At 45.6% G+C, this 18,765-nt stretch overlaps 1 protein-coding gene across 24 annotated transcripts in view; it reads left to right on the top strand.

Moving 5' to 3' along the window:
• The window catches only part of MACF1 (microtubule actin crosslinking factor 1), a 350,067-nt gene that overhangs the window by 141,430 nt on the left and 189,872 nt on the right, over positions 1–18,765 (top strand). For all 24 annotated transcript variants that reach the window (XM_077337346.1, XM_077337347.1, XM_077337345.1 and 21 more), the window contains 7 exons: positions 9,332–9,498; positions 10,411–10,523; positions 11,390–11,496; positions 13,574–13,693; positions 15,131–15,226; positions 17,473–17,600; positions 18,479–18,572. In XM_077337346.1, the coding sequence (XP_077193461.1) occupies positions 9,332–9,498; positions 10,411–10,523; positions 11,390–11,496; positions 13,574–13,693; positions 15,131–15,226; positions 17,473–17,600; positions 18,479–18,572 (825 nt within the window). The remainder of the gene's footprint in view (positions 1–9,331; positions 9,499–10,410; positions 10,524–11,389; positions 11,497–13,573; positions 13,694–15,130; positions 15,227–17,472; positions 17,601–18,478; positions 18,573–18,765) is intronic.

Raw genomic sequence — 18,765 nt, 5'->3', positions numbered from 1 at the left:
TGGCATACTAATGTATTTATTTACATTATTTATAATTCTGCCTTTCTCCTTGACACTTAAGGCAAAGTGTAAATCAATACAGTCAACGGGACAGGACCTCTGGTAAATCAGAGGTCCCCAATATTTTTCTGTCCGTGGCACCTTTAGAATTCTGGCACCGAGTGGTGGACATAACCACAATATAGCTGCTGTGGAACACAATATATCTGCTGTGGGAGGTGGAGCCATGCACACCCCCAAAGGAAGTCCAAGTGCTGGGGAGAAGAGGAGTGCTTTAAAAATACACTGGGAGAGAAAACAGAACCAACATTTGCGACAGCTGTTTAATCTGCATAGTCAGTCAGAACTCCAGTGGCCCATCAGATTCCATTCTGGGCAAGAGCCCCACCTGGCTCCACCCACTTTTTGAAATCACTGGGTGGGCACCAGGTGAGGTATTGATGGGCACCACATTGGGGACCCTCTGAACAACTGGGTGTAGAGTTCAGAAGTCTGAAACAGAGTTGAAACAAAGCATAAGCATTTAAATACTACATGTTAAATTATATAGAAATTACATGCTAGGAGAATACTTGCGTCAGTGGGTACTATATGCCAGAGGTGGCTAAACTGTGGCTCTCCAGATGGCCATGGACTACAATTCCCATGAACCCTTGCCACCACAGTAGTCCCTGGACATCCGGAGAGCCACAGTTTGGCCACCTCTGCTATATGCAGTAGTATAATCCAGATTCCCCATCCCTTTTCCAAAGCATCTTTCTTTTTCATTGCAGTACAGCCTTATTACCTCTGTTTAGAATGCCCTCCTGAATAATTCAGTTTTGCAGTTTGCAGGAAGCCAGGAGAGTGGGGGTCTTCATGACCCCATCAGGAAGGCCATTCTGTATGTTGGGGTCCACAACAGAGAATGCGTGTACAGGAAGTTACTGATCTTACCCATTTGCAGGGAGGCATCTGCAGAAGGCCCTGCACAGATATGCAAAGCTGTCATGGAGGAAAGTGGTCCTACAGATATGAGGGACCAAGGTCATAAAGAACTTTGCATGTGATTGCCCATACCTTGAACTGAGCCTGCTAATATGTAATGTTCATGCTTCACTTGGCTCCAAAAAGTTTCTGAGCAACCAGTTGGAGACTTTGAGTTGCCTGAGAGGACTTAGGAACCTAAAGGTTGAGCTACAAAGTAAATTTAAAATAGAAGCGCCCCCCCCCCCATGTCAACCCTCCTTATTTTTCTCTGAAGGACGAAAACCCTGAGGAGAGCCTACAGTGACAGGCTTCTTGCCTGAGGAGGAGGGGGCCCTTTCAGATCCCTGTCCCAGATCATGTGGGGCTTTATAAATAAAAAAATAACACTTCAAATTGGGTCCAGACACAAATTGGTAACCAGAGTGGGTCTTTCAAAATCAGAGGTGATAACTAAAACCATCCCTTAAATGACTAACCTGAGGATGTCAAAATTTGGTCACGTTATGAGAAGACAGGACTCACCGGAACAGGCAATAACATTTGGAAAAGCTGAAGGTGATCAGAAAAGAGGAAGGCCCCAACATGAGATGGGTTGACTTAATCAAGGAGCCCATGGCCCTCAGCTTTCAAAACCTGAGCAAGGCTGTCAATGAAAGGACATTTTAGAAGGACATCATTGAGTCCTCATAAGTTGGTGGCTTCTTAACACTCGCACACCTCCAACCATTAAACAGGCAGCCCTGTTTTGCTTCCAAATGGTTTTCAAAGGCAACTTCATGCAGATGCACTGTAATCTGCAGGGATCATTTTGGCTAGATCCCACTTCTTGAGGAAAGGCCTTATCGGTTAGAAGAGACTGTGCAGACCAGGGCTTGCACCAAACAACCGCCCCTTAGTCTTGTCTGAACCAAGCTTCTGTTTACTGGGTCAATGAAACCGAGCTGCATGATCCAGAGCACTGTGACTAGACAGCAGAAGTATTATCTGCTTGGAGACAAAAGTCACATGTTTGTTTGGCTGCCTTAGTGTGTATGCTGAGCAGCATCTCTTCCTTGAAGAGTCTACAACTTTCCAGATTGGGCTGGAAGGAGGGATGACAGCTTCCAAGGGATCCCCCTGGAACTATAGCTTATCTCTATACTACAAAAATCAGTTACCCTGGAGAAAACAGACGCGGAGGTTGGGCTCTATGGCATTGGACACCACTGAGGTCCCCAGGCTCCATCCCTAAATTTCCAATAGTTTCCCAACCCTCTGCCCTGTCCCCCACTAGCTTCCAGCGGGGATCTGACAATCTTAACCGGAAGATATTGAGGGAAACTGTTTTCCTCTGAGTTGGAAAATCCATGTGGGGTCATAAGTATTTGTAATTTGAGACATGAACACCTGGCAGAGCTCTGATTGCTGGCGGAGCTTGAGTTAACCCAGATTTTAAAATTTTATTTATTGTATTTACACTCCACCTTCTTCACTGGCTCTGACCTACATAGTCCAGGTTTGTCAATTCTAATAATCTAAGTATGGTCAGCCCTGGTCGGGATTTAGATGGAAAACAATGTAAGAATTCCAGGGTTGGTATGCAGAGGCAGGCAATGGCCAACCACCTCTTAAGATTCTCATGCCTCGAAACGCTATAGGGATGTCATAACTTGGCTCCAACTGGATGGCTCTTTCTGCCCTTTTTCTCACTGATCATTATGGTGGGGCACAAGGGTCACACCCTGGACCTCTGAGGGATTCTGATAACCTTCTAGGCGAATGCTGGCAGGGGCTTCTGGGAATTGTAGTCCATGGACATCTGGAGGGCCGCAGTTTGACTACCCCTGTTCTAGGCCCTGGACCCCATAAGACCCTCTTTAAAAAACAAGTGCCCAGAGCTGTAAAGAATGGGCGGTATAAAAATCCAAAAACCCAAATAAATAAATAAATTTAGCCTTAGAAGTCGGCTCCCCCCATCCACTTCCCAATACCTCTCTCTGGAGAGGTATAGTTTGGACATCCCTGGTTATAGGAAAGCATCTTCAAATTTATGTCTTTATCGAAGGTCATGCCTTGGAGAAAGGCTGGCTCCTATAGGGCACTCACTGGACACTGGAAGGGCTCATCTGGACCAGGTCCTGCTTTAGAAACATAAGAGGCTCCAAGAAATTTATCTGGCCTTCTGTTCCATAGAATGGATTAAGGTCCTTAATGTCCTACAAAGTTAACATATTAGATCACTATATGTAATGTAAAGGAGCTAACTGTATATTTAACATATCTGTTCTTATGTTTTATGCATGCTGCTTTATTTATTTATGCCTGACCATCGATAAAGGCAGCGATGCCGAAACGCCTCTGGTCAGTGGTGGCCTTAGTATGACTGTGTATTTGGATTTTAATGAGGCTATATTTCAAGCCCTGGGTTTTTAATTTTAATAAATATTAATATTTAATTTCACAACACGTTTTACCCTACAGAGGCTTGAGCATACTTTCCCTATTTTGACTCTTTTTTTGGAGGGGAGGGGGAATCTTGATCTGGGTCAGGATATTTTCTCCATTTTGTTGTGTCAGGTTCTCTTAAAGGCAGCCGTGGTGGGTCAGGGCGTGGGTGCTGTGGGGAGAAGAGAGACTTGCTTTTCCCTATAGAACCATCTTGCTTCAGTGGGGCCTGAAATGTATTGCCTAGTTGTGGGGGGGGGGGACTTTATTTCCTTCCTCCGCCAGAAGGAGCATTAAAATCAGAGTCCAGTAGCACCTTTAAGACCATCTGATTTTATTGTGCTACTTCAGACCAACACGGCTACCCATTTGAACCAGAAAGAACATTGTTCTCTCGGTATGTGCCTTGGGGTTGTGTTTTTGTTTTCCTTTTTAATTTTAGCAGCTGCCAGCTGACTAATGGGTCTTCTCAGACAGAGAGCTTTTTATCTCACCTTCTTTCCCGGCACAAGGACTTGGTCAGCCTTCCCCCCCCCCCTCCCTCTTTCTTTAAATAATTCCAAGGACAGACCCTTTCAGTGGAGGTGCCCCGCCCCTGCGAAAGCAGCATCTCTGTGCAAGACGGTGCCTTTGAAGCTGGTCGGGGAGACGAGAGCAGCCATGAAATTAACATGATTCTCCAATCTGAACTGGCAGGAAAAGGCTGGGAGAGAAAGATGAGCAGCAACACAGAGACAGCAAGGGACCCGGGTGTTCATCAGCGCCTCTTAGGAACGTGAACTCGGGTACCTTATGGAGATGGGGGCTTCCTTCCAAGGCAGTGTAGCTCTGCCCAAAATTGGCATCAGCACCTCTTGCTTGGAATGGCAACCCCAGAACGAGAGACTGGGCCACAAGGGAGAACAGCTGGATTCTCCAGTAATTTAACCCCCAGAGTCCTGAATGGACCCACCTTTGGGTGAGTCTAAAGCTAGCTTAAACTAGCCCAGTCTTGTCAGCTCTCAGAAGCCCTGGTTAGTAAAATAAACCTTCATTCTTATGCACTGCCCTTCGATTTCATCAGCCTCCCTAAATACGGAGCTAATGTTGACCCATCTTACAGGATTGTTGTAAGGATTCCGGCAAGGTGATGCATGTGAAGCCCTTTGAGAGCTCTCCAGCAGAAGGTGGAGGGCATTGTTGTTACATACTCTTCTGCTCCTCTCGTTCGGCTGAACGAAAGAGCCAGGTACCAGGTTACTAGAACACTGAGCCTCCTGCACGCGTGAAAAGGATACCAGCCCCCAGCATCCTTGTGAAATACGTGGCGTCAAGGCCATCCACCAGCATCAGTCTTGGCAGCCCGCCTAATGAGAAAGCATCGCTTTACCCAGGGCACATCATAAGCGCGTGGAAATAATTGTGCCAGGATGTTGTGATTGCCTGTGTATTAGTTGCGCAGCTACATGGGGGTCTGCTGTTGGGCTGATTTGCAGACACTCCAAACAAGAGCTAAGGTTGCAGGCTCCATGTTCTGAGCGGATGTTTCCTGCCGTCTCCTGCTTTTGAGCGGTCCCCGGAGTATCTGGCTGGCTGCTATCTGAAGACAGTATGGAGAGAGCTTGACAGACCATTCATCTTATGGTCAAATGTCCCTAGCTGGAATCCTCACCCCATTGTTCTAATACTTTGTCATTGTCCGCAAACCTGGAATCATTTGTTGTTGTTGTTGTTGCTGAGTTGTTTTAGTGGCCGAGAGCCAGTTTTCTTTCTCTCTCTCTGTTGGCAAGGAACTCATAGGCCTTGAGGAATCCCAAGTGATACAGCCGGGGAGCTGCTGTCTTTTACAGGGTGGCCATCTGTCCTGAAAGTAGCAAATCCGCTCCCCGTCTCTCCCAAGGTGTCCACCTGATTGGGATGCAAAGCCAGAATCATTTTACGCTGGCCTTTGGCCCTTTTCGCAAACAGTATCCTCTAGCATCTTGAAAGGAGGGGACATTTGATGTCATGTGCAAAATGCAAGGAGTACGTCATGGAGCAGTCCTAGGTCTTTTGGGGAGGCTTTTTGAAGCTGGGTCTGAATGTTTGGTTTACATGTGACGGGGAGCCTTCTGGCTTGGTGTGGAAACAGTCCTTCTGCAACCAACTCATTCCCTGCTGTCTTTTCCTCTTCCCACTCCTCTTTTGCTGGGAACTGGGTCAGTGTGCTGCCGCTGTTCCTCTGTGCCCGTTTCCAGCTGCCTGCATCAAGGGATGGACCTTGACTCCCACACTGTGGAGCTTGGAGTGAGAGGAGCTGGACAAGCTGCACTGCCATACATTGGGCAGAGTTTCAGAGAGCTTTTTTCACTGTGTGTGTATTTGTGCACCCAGGATTTGCCCACTGTTACCCAAAAGAGCCCTCTTGAATGTTGCATTTCATGAATTAAACAGTCCTGTGAACAAGGTAGGAGCCAGCACTTTGTGTGATGACCTGACTGCAAGCATCATCCTTAGCCATGGTTAGCAGTAGCTCTTGTATGTGGCCTTAACCGTGGCTGACATCTCAAGCTTGCAAGCGGAGAGACAGGAAACTGCTATAACCATAATAAAATCAGAGTCCAGTAGCACCTTTAAGACAAACAAGGATTTATTCAAGGCGTGAGCTTTCGAGCGCAAGCACTCTTCATCAGACTATGAACTGACCATCACAACAGTAGGAATATATAAGCAAAAGTTAATCCTGTTACATTAGTAAACTGTGTCACAGCATCCACACACAGCCACATGATAATTCCCTGCCACACCAGCCAATCGGATCCCTTGAGCCCATTTGTAGTTCACAAAGATATATCAGAAATAAAACTGTCAATTCCAGGGATCCACGGCTCACACCCTACTATTTACTGCTTTGCTTGTTGCAAAGGTAATACTTAGTCATGACTAATATGTTTTGCCATTAAACCATGGTTTTGCATTTTAGTTTCCCGTTAAGCAGTATTATGAAGGCAAGAGATGAGCAGAGGTGGTTTTCCTCTGGATAGCAAACCTGGACTTCCTTGGTGGTCTCTCATCCAAGTACTGACCAGAGTACTGACCGCTTAGCTTCTGAGTTCTGATAAGAGTGGGCCGATCAGGTCTATTCAGGTTGTATAAAAACATGATATGGCTGACAAATGATGGCATATGAATATGGATTATGAATCTGTCTCACTGCATGGGAGTGTGCAAGGCTTCTTTGCTGCTTTTATGCACATGGAAAAGGGACGGTGGGAGTAGAGAGTAGGGTTGCCAGGTTCATTGACGCTGGTGGAGCTTTCCGGGAGCAAAATGAGGTGCTGACATCACCTGGGGAGGATGGGACTTTCTGGCTTTGGGGCAAAACTGTATGGTAGATTTGCTTCTAACCATAGAGTTTTGTCCAAAATCCAGAGAATCACCCCGTGATGACCCTGACATGCTGACATCACCTGCTACAGGCCCAACTATGCAGAGCATTATTTCTCAAAAAGGAAATTCCTTTTCTAGGCAGTATTTTATTTTTATTTATCTTTAAATTTTTAATTATATTTATATACCACCACCACGCTCCGAGGCTCAGGGTGGTTTACATGAAATGTTAACAGTACATAGAACTTGGTTTCTACATCACATATAAATGGACTGCAACAATGATAACATTAACATTAACAAGCATAACTGAAGGTAACAGTCTAATCAACGGTTCAAACAGGTCCATGGTTCTGGTCAGGTGTATAGATTCCTGGGAGGGAGGTTTATACTGAACAAGCGATCCTGCCGCTGCTTCCACTTTGCCACAGTGATTTTGCAACTGGCTTGTTTGCGGGGAATGACTGTCACTCTGCTCAACACTTGGCAAGATGTAAACAGCATTGCCGGTGCCTCTGATCCCATGTACGTGCTGCACCTACTTCCTGCACAGCCATGTAGCAAGCCTCGAGGGCACTTCATCATCACAAGATAAAAAACCATACCTGCTCACAGGTAGTTTAAAAAACTATTTAAAAAACCCAGATAAGATCAGTAAGCCAACAGTAATAAAACCAGCTTCACTTGTAGCTGAGGAGAATAGTCTTGGAGGAGAAGCGGCACAAGGCATTCCATTTCTTGAGGGTGCAGGGCCTTCTCAGTGGGGGCACCACAAATGTTAATCACTCTCCCAAGGAACGCTTACCTGGCTTCCTCACTGCTAACTGTTATGAAGATAATGGGAACCTGCCTATATCTCCAGGCCTTCAGCAGTCCCACCATAGATACTTGAGCTTATCAGAGTTTGGAAACTAATTAGGGTTGGCCGAGGTTAGTTCTTGGATGGGAGGCCATCAAGGAACATGAGGGTTGCTATGCAGAGGCAAGCAAAGGCAAAACCACCTTTGTTCATCTATTTTCTTGAACACTTCTTCAAGGGTTGCCATTAATTGATTACTACTTGGTGGTGCATCATCATAGAATCATAGAATCATAGAGTTGGAAGGGGCCATACAGGCCATCTAGTCCAACCCCCTGCTCAACGCAGGATCAGCCCAAAGCATTCTAAAGCAATCATCATCATCATCATCATCATCTGCTTTGCTGCTTCATTCACACCTGACTTTGTTCGTGGTTATGTTTTGAATCTGATGGATTTATTGGATTTGCTCCTTAATTTTTAAAAAATATGTGGGACAATCCCTAGAGAGCTTTATTGCACCGAAGTGTTTTGATAAGCTGAGACGAGAAAATGTGTTCCACTTGGGCCAACTAAATTTGGACAGCTTTGCTCGTGTGTGTAGTTTTGTGGATTATGAAGGCCATTGGTCCTGGGAAATCAAGACTTCATCTGGATGGGGATTTTCTGTAGTGTGCTGCCTCTTCTCTCGGCTGATGGTGTCCTCCAGGCTCAGGTGCTTGAGTCTGTCTGCAGGGAGTGGAGGGCAGGTGAAGTGCCTGGCTTTGGGAATGGGGAATAAGCCTCCCACTGTAATTCTGTATCCAGGACTTAGTCTGTGATCTTGTGATCACTGTTTTGCTTTTTGACTTGTTTTGCTCAATTTATATCCTGCCTTTTTGTTCAGATGTTCTGAAAAGCAGTTTACAACATATTAAAATAATACAAAAATATGCCAAGCCCCCTCAAGAAAGAGCCCTTGTTCCTGGAAGGTGATGTCTAATAGTCTCTAGTAAGGTGGATAACATATTACATTTCTCAGAACTGGTGCAAGAAATTGGGTCCCTTGGATGGGAGATCCAAATGTCGCCCTCCCTCCTAGTCTCATGGGGCTCATTCATCCAGAAAGGCCACCTCCACAAGCCTCATGCTCAATGAAGTGAAGCAAGATTGCACCAGTGTGCATTGTGGCTTGTGGGAGAGTTTTCCTATGGGACTGAAACCTCCTGTCTCCCACCAGAACTTCATGTCCAAAGCAGGTAGTGATGTCAGAAAAGTGTTTAGTTCAGTGGTTCTCAACCTGGGGGTCAGGACCCCTTTGGGCGTCGAATGATCCTTTCACATGGGTTGCAGCAGGGCAAGCAGCTTGGCGGGGGGGGGGGGCACCATCCACACAACAGCCTTGTGGGGTAGATCCAGATACAGCATTCTTCTGTCTGGAGCAGCGGAAAAGAGCAAGATCAGCATGGTGGGACAAGAGGCAGAACTGAACTGAGAAACCCTGGAAAAAGAACAATTTATATACAGTCATGAACAATGGATCTTCACGCCATTGGTCAGTTTTGGTTTAATTTCTGTGAAAGAACCCTTGCATAATGTTATGCTTGGGGGGTCACCCCCAACATGAGGAACTGTATTAAAGGCATTAGGAAGGCATTAGGAAGGTTGAGAACCACTGGCGTAGTTTATCACATGGCCTTCTGTTGCTGGTGAGGCTGTCGTCTTCTATGGAGCTTGCTAATTGTTGAAATGCCACCGCCTCATGCCTTGCCTGGTCTTGCATTGCACCTGTGTGGTCTTCTTCTCTTCCAGATCTCCGATATCTACATCAGTGGCGAGTCTGGAGATATGTCTGCCAAAGAGAAGCTCCTTCTATGGACCCAGAAAGTAACGGCAGGTTATGTGGGGCTGAAGTGCACCAATTTCTCATCCTGCTGGAGTGATGGAAAGATGTTCAACGCCATTATCCACAGATACAGGTATGAGTCACATCCCCAGGGAGCTCAACGGCCCCCAAATTGTGCCAGTTCTAGAGGAAACACAACCTGTTTGGTAAATTTCGAACTGATGGAAGTGTGAGTCCCAGGTCTGAGAATTCCCAGTTCTAATTTTGAAGCTTGGCCTTTGTAGATCCTTAAAAATGAGCAACATTTAAAACAGTTCCCACAGCTAAACATAAACTCCTGTGTCTCTTCCCATATCACTCAGTCTTCAGCAACACCTGCCTTGGTTTTGTGATTAATGTTTCAAATTTGGAGCATTATGTAGAAAAACATACTGTGTTCCTACCTGGATAGATTCAAGTAGGTAGCCCTGTTGGTCTGAAGTCCCACAACAAAAATAGAGTCCAATAACACCTGCTCAGGATTCCCAGCCAGAAATAAGTGGAATTGGTCTTGACCAGCCCTTGCCCCACCCTGGTGGAACGCTCTGTCCAAAGAGATCAGGACCCTGTGGCACCTTAACCAATTCTCTGCAAAACAGAGCTGTCCCATGTGTGGGGCCTGGAAAGGCCAACAGGAAATGCTAGCCTCACTGCCACAAACTGAGGGAACATCTGCTCTGAACCCCCCCCCCCCCATTCCTCCATTTCTATTTGGTTAGTTAGTTGGAGGTAAATCAGAAGATGTTTTTGTGGCTTTAATTGATGTTTGTTTTTAATAATGTTGTCACATGCCCTTAGCTGTATTGGAAGGGTGGGGTATATAAGAATAAAGATTTGTTTATTATTAAATTGTTCAGATTTTGGGGGTGTCTTAGGCCATAAAATGCTTTGCCAGAAGGTTGGGGAGGGGTATCTTCTTCTCCCTTTTGCCCTAGCAGAAATTCCAAGCAACCATTAGCTTGCAAATTCTCCCCTCTCCCCTTTTATTTTTTGTTGTTTCCTGCAGGCCGGATCTTGTGGATATGGAAAGGGTGCAGATTCAGAGTGGCCGAGATAATCTGGAACAGGCCTTTGAGATTGCAGAGCGGCTTGGGGTCACCAGGTTGCTGGATGCAGAAGGTAAGGGGGAAGATAGCGAGGCTAAAGGTGTGGGGTGCAGGTTGTGGCATGGCCTTCTGCAGGGATTTCATGGGATTCATACAGGTCTAGAAATATTTTTAGAAAAAAATTCATTCCACATCACATCTGAGGGGCTAGAGCTGACTTCCCTCCACTGGTCTCCCAGAGGAAGGATTAGGTGGAAGCTGAGAGCTGAAATGACATGTCCCTGAGTAGCCAGCCAGCCTGTACCATCTTTTAGGTTTATGCCTCTGTACAGAGGAAAATTAATGGGGTCCAAACTGAGCTGGTCCTTGCCCAGATGACTGATGCTTTTCTGAACAAAGCAATAAGAGGTTAGGATCCACACAGTTAATTGGATATGAGATCATCTGCCATTGTTGGATTTTATAAAATAAGAGAGATTTGCACTGATTAATCCATTCAGATTTGTATTGAAAATGTCCAGCTGAATGTCAAACCGTAGCGCTGATCTATTTTGCTTTCTGTGTAAAAAAGCAAATTCTAGAAACCAATCTGCACACCCCACAGAATGGTATGATGTGGGGTGCATGCAAGGAGGACAGCATGTCCTCTTGTTACCCAGTGAGGGACACAAAGCTGCGTATTGGAAGAGGAGGATTCTAAACTTGCCTTCTCTCTATCCTGGTAGTTTTCCGTGTGCAGAGAGTTTTTTTTTTAATGTCAGTGTGCTGAACGTTTGAATGGGTCACTGGCAGCAAGGCATGGTAAACAGCCTAGGAACACCAATATCCCCTGGATGTGCTGTGCACATAGAGCAGTTCTCTTCATGGCCAGCAAAACAGAAGGCCATTCAGTGTTCAGGCTTCTTTTCTTCTGATTCCTTTTCTCCCTTTTTGTCTCAGATGTGGATGTCCCATCCCCCGATGAAAAATCTGTGATAACTTATGTGTCTTCAATTTACGATGCCTTTCCCAAAGTCCCAGAAGGAGGAGAAGGGATCAGTGCCACTGTAAGTTCTGCTCATATCTTTTCCGATCTGGTTTGAATATCTCAGCGATTGCCCGGCTGGATTCTGGAGGTGGGGCAGTCCAAGAACACTTCAGAGAATGGAAGTGAAGAGGGAAGATCATTTGAAATGATAAGGAAGTACAGACGTTGAAGAAGAAGAGTTGGTTTTTATACCCCACTCTTTGCTACTCACTGGGGTCTCAAAATGACCTACAATCGCTTTCCCTTCCTCTCCCCACAGCAGACACCCTGTGAGGTAGGTGGGGCTAAGAGAGTTCTGACAGATCTGCTCTGGGAGAACAGTTCTAACAGGACAGTGCCTGCCCCAAGGTCACCCATGGTTGCATGTGGAGGATTGGGGAAGCAGGCTCGGGCATCTAGATTAGATTCCACCACTCTTAACCACTTAGAGTCCACTATGCCAAGCTGACCTCCTACCATGTCAGGGAGAGTGGTTTGTATTTCCATAAGAGGCTTCATTGTCTTTAAAAGATGTGAGGAAAGGTAGATGATTGTTCTTTTGGTAGTGGGCAGGAAGAAAGGAGGAAACGGTACTTGGCTAAGAAGGAAGGTACTCTTGTTCATAAATAAAAGTCTACTGAAGAAGGTGGACTTGACCCTTCTTGGCTAAAATCCAAAAGAAAAGAGAGCTTCATCATTGTGTCCTGAGAATTTATTTTTTATTTATTCTTCGATTTTTTTACCGCACCCCCACCCACCCCTATCCCGGCATGCTGGATTTATACTCTCTGCTTGGAATGTCTATCCCCCTCTGGGTCATTCATGATTTTCTTGCTACAAGAGGAAGACATTACTATTTAGCACTTGATCTCTGCTGTTCAGGTGTGACATTCTGGCAAGGTCAAACCTTTTGTTCTTATTTCTGCCAAACCTGTTTGCATAACTAAACATTGGAGCATTGTATGCCTGGGAGAGAGAGATCTCATCTCCTGTAGTTTTCATTTACCAATTTTTACCAGTATTTCAGCCTCTTGAGCGTGTGCACAGTGTCGGCCCAATTCATAAAATACCAAGGCGAGTCTGCTGTTTTAAAGACTGTAAAAAGGTAAAGGTATCCCCTGTGCAAGCACTGGGTCATGTCTGACCCTTGGGGTGACGCCCTCTAGTGTTTTCTTGGCAGACTCAATACAGGGTGGTTTGCCAGTGCCTTCCCCAGTCATTACCATTTACCCCCCAGCAAGCTGGGTACTCATTTTACCGACCTCGGAAGGATGGAAGGCTGAGTCAACCCTGAGCCGGCTGCTGGGATTGAACTCCCAGCCTCATGGGCAGAGCTTTCAGACTGCATGTCTGCTGCCTTACCACTCTGTGCCCCAAGAGGCTCATTCCTTTATTACCTCATTTTGTGAGAATGCGATCTTGTCTGCTGAGGCTGTCATACTTTGGCCGCACTATGAGAAGACAAGAGTCACTGGAAAAGACAATAACGATAGGAAAAGTTGAAAGTAGCAGGAAAGAAAAGAGGAAGCCCCAACAGGAGATGGACTGATTCTATTAAAAGAAGCCACAGCCCTCGGTTTACAAAACCTGAACAAGGCTGTGAATGACAGGACATTTGGGGGAGACATTAATTCAGAGGGTCACCACAAGTCCGAAGCGACTTGACAGCACTTAAAACACCCATTGTCTGTGCAGGAGAATGAGTTGGTAAAATCTTGTGCTGGTAGGAGAGAAAGTATCATTGCACATGGTGTGTTTGCAGGGGTATGATAAAAAAAAACAACTTCCCCATGTCTAAATCCTTTTAACTGTAAAGAAACCATTTAAATATGATCCCCTGTTTGCATTCTGGAGTGGTTAGTCTGTTCTATCACATTGTGATTTTATGATTTCGTTCAATGCACTGATTTTATGACATGAGTTTGCTGAATTGCCGGGCTTTTTTCTTTAACTGTCCCAGGTTGTTCCGGACCCAGCTTTTGGTCGAGCAAACGTGTATCTTTAAGCTCTTTCTTTTTGCAGCTTGATATTCTGTTTGTTCTTGATTTGGGACGGCTTCCTTTAGTAATTCATCCTGGATAAACGATCCTCCTTCCTTTTGCTTCCTCTCTTCACAGGAAGTGGACGCGCGGTGGCTTGAATATCAGAACCAGGTGGAATCTCTCATCTCCTGGATCAAGCAGCACACAATAATGATGTCTGACAAATCTTTTCCCCAAAACCCTGTAGAGCTCAAGGTAGGCTTTGGATGCAATTCCTCCAAAACACACTGCAGTACTGTGTACTTTAAAGTACTTTAGAAAGTACTTTACTTTGAATGCATTCCCTCCAAAACATTCTTTACTCTTTTGTGAATGATGGCCATCCATGTGGCCAAGGAGATCCTGGGGAGATTTGGCTGGTGGCTAGATATGGGACTTCCAGGGGGAAACCTAGCTCAGAATTTGTTGACACAGTCACAGACCATGATGCAACCAACCCCCTACTTGTGCACATGTCAACTGATCACAGGCTACGCCGCAAAGAACTGATTGTCGCTTGCAAGAACTCTGTGGCCAAGTATCAAAGCAGTAACCAGGGTTATAATCTCTGTGGTGTGCAGAGGTCACAGTGTTCCGAGAAGCCAGAACTTGAGAATGACCTGAGCAAATGTGGGTGGCTGAAGCACACTGAATTCCTTGCCCATGTAGACAGAGGCGGTTAACTCTGGGAAACATCCCTGTGATAATCTTTGCTGAGGGCTGGTTGTGCAGAGAAGCCCTCAGGAATAGACAGGTGGTGTGTCAAGTCTCCCCCGCCCTCCTGGCTTTGGTCTGCCTGTCTGCAAAACTGGAATAGCAGCAATCCCTCAGGAACCCCAGTAATGCAGGGAGGGAGCCAGGAGTAGTGATTAGCTGAAGTACTCTATGTTACAGTGGCAGGGAAGTAAGGATGAGGCTGTCTGCATTAAAAACCCAATAAGATCTTGTCTGAACAATATCTCGTCAGACAAGCCTCAGGGCTGCAGAACTCCTTTGTGTCATGAGTAGTTGTTTGCTGTGGTTTCCCTTCAACGTGTATGGGGAGAGGGGCTGTCCATTTTCCTGGCCTGCTGGTCAGCCTCCTGCCATGCTCATTTCCTTGGGAAGAAGGGGAATCTAGCCTCCTTCAGCTGGGGTATGTTTAGGGTTGTCAAGGGTGGGGAGTCCTGGGGTTATATTGATCAATGTATTGCTTATCAAATCAGTTTCAGCAAGAATCATTATGAGCTTTGTATCGCTGCCTCAATAAACTGCTTTTGCTAATACGCCAAGTGTGTTTGTTGGGAATGTTGGCAGTGGTCTGACTCAGATTGCACAGCTTTGATTCGAATCCAGGACCTTGACAGAATCCGAGAAAAACTTGTGATTTCTGTGGGGGCGCACAAATGTCAGCACAAAAATTAAAAGCTCGTAAAAATGCCCTGGAGCCCTGGATGTTGGCAGAAGAAGTTTGTGGCAGATCCTATAGGGAGGGAAGAGATAGATGCATCAGGCAGAGCTGTTTCCAGGGCCCCAAACCTCACCGGCATTGCTTGCTGTTTGCTACCCTAGATCAACCCTTACAGAGACCCTGCGGGTGAGGATGCTTGGTATTTTCTCAGAGCTAATAGGAGAGCTGCAGGGTTGATTCTTCTCTCCTCTCAATTCTTGCAGGCACTTTATAACCAGTACATACACTTCAAAGAAACAGAGATCCCAGCAAAGCAGCAAGAAAAAAGACGTGTCGAGGAGCTGTATAAACTGCTGGAGGTAGGATCTAGGATGGGTTGGGATGAGTAATTGTGGTTTTGTTCTTAAAAAATTCAGAATGTTAGTTTTGCCTTTAAAAATTTCTATTAAGAAGCAGGACCAACATGTTTCCCCGTCCCCCTTGGGCTTGTTATTCTGTTGGTTTGATTTAATCGGATGCAGCAATTAATCTCTTGCCACTAAAGCGACTGATTCAGTTAAAACCAGAGAACAACAAAATAGTACAAAGCTGATATTTTGAGAAGAATTCAGGCGCTGAGTAGGAAGCATATATATTTTTGCCTGATGCTTAAAATTACTAAGTCCAGGCACCAGATGCACAGCTGTGGGGGAAATTGGTCTTGGGGCTCCTTTTGTGGACTGGCTAGAATGCACTTATTGGAGCTTTATTATATAGTAATTTAATTTAGTGTTGGGATATTGTGATATGATACGACGATGACAAGCTGCAGGGTCAAGAAGGCGTGAAATGCAGAAAGTACAGCATGAAGTATACTGATATGAAATCCAAATCTAATGAAGAAAAACAGATAGACCACTAGCTAGGCTAAGCTAGTTAGCATCTGTAATAGGGAGGGAATCGAAGTTTTGAAAAAATAATGAATGAGCAAGAAATCCTACGTCATTGCTCAAGTGGGATGGGAGGAGGAGTTAGCCTTTTAATGAATCCCAGTTCAGCAGTTTCACAATGGAATCTCCCTTTGAATTTATTTGGACCAGAGCTGATTCCACCCCGCAACCAGGCTGGAAATCAGACTGGAACGCATCCAGAACTGGTTGCTGCTCTGTACTGTAATCGGGGCCTCTCTTTTTTGTTGGCTGGAAGTTGGTTCTGGCCAAAAGCTGCCCCCAAAATAGTTTCCACATAGATGGAGCAAGTGGAGGTGATCCCCTGTGTACCCCTGTGTACCCTTCACAAGTATGCTGCCCTGGATTCATACAGAACCTTTCTCAGCTGGGCGTGTCATTCCACACACAATTGTGTGGAATCAGAGTGACGGCCTGGTGGTAAAGAAAATAATGCAACCTTCTGATTGATCATACAGTCATTAGAAATGGACTATAGTCCTGCATATTGGTTTGCCCGTCTTTGACCCTTGGTTCTTATCAAGAGAACCTTGGTTCTTGTCCTCTCCAAAATGTGACTTCCCATGAGATGGAGGAGGGAATGTTTTGAGCAGGGTCAAGTGGGTCTTATCTTGTGCACCAAGGCCAGAAGGCATGTGTAAACCATTACAATCTGTAAGCCTTGGGGGCTGGGATTAATGCCAGGCAAAGACTCGGATCCCTGCCAGCAGTTCCTGGAAGGCTGGCGTAAGGGCTGTAGGGTGTTCCAGGAAGGTGGAGTGGGGAGGTAGAGACCCCAGGCTATTGGCTCATCCTGCAAGGCATCATCTTTCCCAACCTCCAAGGGAAGGGCCTTTAACATGATGTAATCCTATTGTCCTCTGTGCAGATTTGGGAGCTCCCCTGTGTCTATATTACTTCTGCTGAAAAAATATTTAGAAGGTTTTTCTCTCAGTATGATTAATTGGGGCTGGGCAAAAGAACCCTAATTGGGCCATTTGGCTATCAGGAGGAAGGCAATTCTGATGGGGAGTGTATGAAGCCTTGAAAAGTAATTGTCAGATCCCCAGATAAGCTTTCTCTACATGGGCTGTGCCTTGCAATAACTTGTATACTTGCTGGGGGTGTGGAGAAGAGAAAGTTCTGCTCCTGCCTTTAGGCAAGGTTCCAATCAGCCAGGGTGTGTCACAGCAGAGGGTGGGCAACAGAACATGCAAAGTTTGGGGAGTTGCACATGTCCTTCCATGGGTCTCATTTCTAATGGGCCAGGTTGTCAGTAGTTGCCCCTTAGTTCCCCTCCAAACCCCTTGCTCTGTACAGGGTCACCTGCAGACGGGCTGAAACTGACTCTGACCTTGTAGTTGAATAGAATTGTTGGTAACTATAAGATGACAGAGGATAATTTGGTAACCCCAGGTAGATCTCTCCCTATAATGCACAAAGACCTAATGCTTTTTTAACCCCCCAAAAGCTAGGTTTTTTAAAACTTGGCAAAAATGGCTGGGTTTTGAGCGCATGTTGCAGCAGATTTAATCCCAGCAAAAAAGACAAGATCTCCCATCTGATCTGGTTGACCAAGTGATTTCTGGGGAAAGGCCAGGGAATGAGGCCTCCCCAGAGGACCCAAATACATCAGATTAGGCCATGGACACCAGATGTTTTTCCCTTGTGCTTTTTAGACCTGGATTGAATTTGGCCGCATTAAGCTGTCCCAGGGCTATCACCCCAATGATGTGGAAGAAGCATGGGGCAAGCTCATAATAGAGATGTTGGAGCGTGAGAAATTGCTACGGCCAGCCGTGGAAAGGTAAGTGATATAGATATGAAGAACAATCACTTTAAATTTGAAGATTAGTCATAAAAGTTCTGAAGAGCTTTAAAAGTAAGAACCCCAGTCCCTCAAATTGAACTCAGCTGGTGTAAGCACTGCAGAATTGGTGTTCAAAGTGACTAACCCCTGGAAGAAATCAGGCTGCTTGCATTTGGAATTATTTGTCGCCATGGGCAGCACCACACTGAACACATGACATTAATCTAGCCTCAAGGTTTCGGTAACATGGGCCTGTATGGTTTGGTAGGCTAAGCCTAAGAAGGAAGATCACTTTCTCTGTTAGATGCAAGGTGAAAAAAAATTCTGCTCTTAAATGAATTTTGGTTTTTTAACAGGAGGGTTGGGTCCAAAAAGTCTCCCAAACTCTTATCTGTCTGTTCAGAGCGAGTAGGACAGTTCCATCTAGAACAGGGGTAGTCAACCTGTGGTCCTCCAGATGTTCATGAACTACAATTCCCATGAGCCCCTGCCAGCAAACGCTGGCAGGGGCTCATGGGAACTGTAGTCCATGGGTATCTGGAGGACCACAGGTTGACTAACCCTGCTCTAGAACACATCACCCTTGTTCTCCATCATCACCTCTGGATTCAGGGTCTCAGCATACTCTCCCTCAGTCATTTAACTGCATCTGGATGTGGATACTGAAGGTGCTAAAGTAAACGAGGGGGGCAATTGCTGAGGGGAACTTCAGTCAATCAACCTGTCTTTATTTTACTCAAATGCACTTGTGATGCTGAAGGGAACTTAAATTTTCTTTTTCATTAAAAAGAGAATAATAGAATAAAACCCAGCAATGTTTGTGATTGTAGGAAGGGAATAAGAACTGTATTCACTGGCCGATTCTCTTGGTGCAGGTTGGAATTGCTGCTACAGATTGCAAACAAAATTCAGAACGGGACTCTCAGCTGTGAAGAAAAACTCACTCTGGCAAGAAACACGCTGCAGGCGGTGAGTATGGACATGGCTTCGTTGTTTGTCCTCCTTCTAAACTTCCTGCAGGCTATTCCTGCTACCAAGGAGTGCTCACTTTTAGGTCTCTGTCTTACCAATGAGGGCAAGTGAACATTCACTAATCCTGTAATAGCTGCACTCCTTACTTGTTTCTTTTGGAAGGGAATGCAGTTTCATGGAGTTCTCTTTA

Source organism: Paroedura picta, chromosome 5 (genome assembly GCF_049243985.1).
Source record: "Paroedura picta isolate Pp20150507F chromosome 5, Ppicta_v3.0, whole genome shotgun sequence".
Classification (NCBI taxonomy): Eukaryota; Metazoa; Chordata; class Lepidosauria; order Squamata; family Gekkonidae; genus Paroedura; species Paroedura picta.
This window is presented reverse-complemented; position numbering and strand designations above follow the sequence as displayed.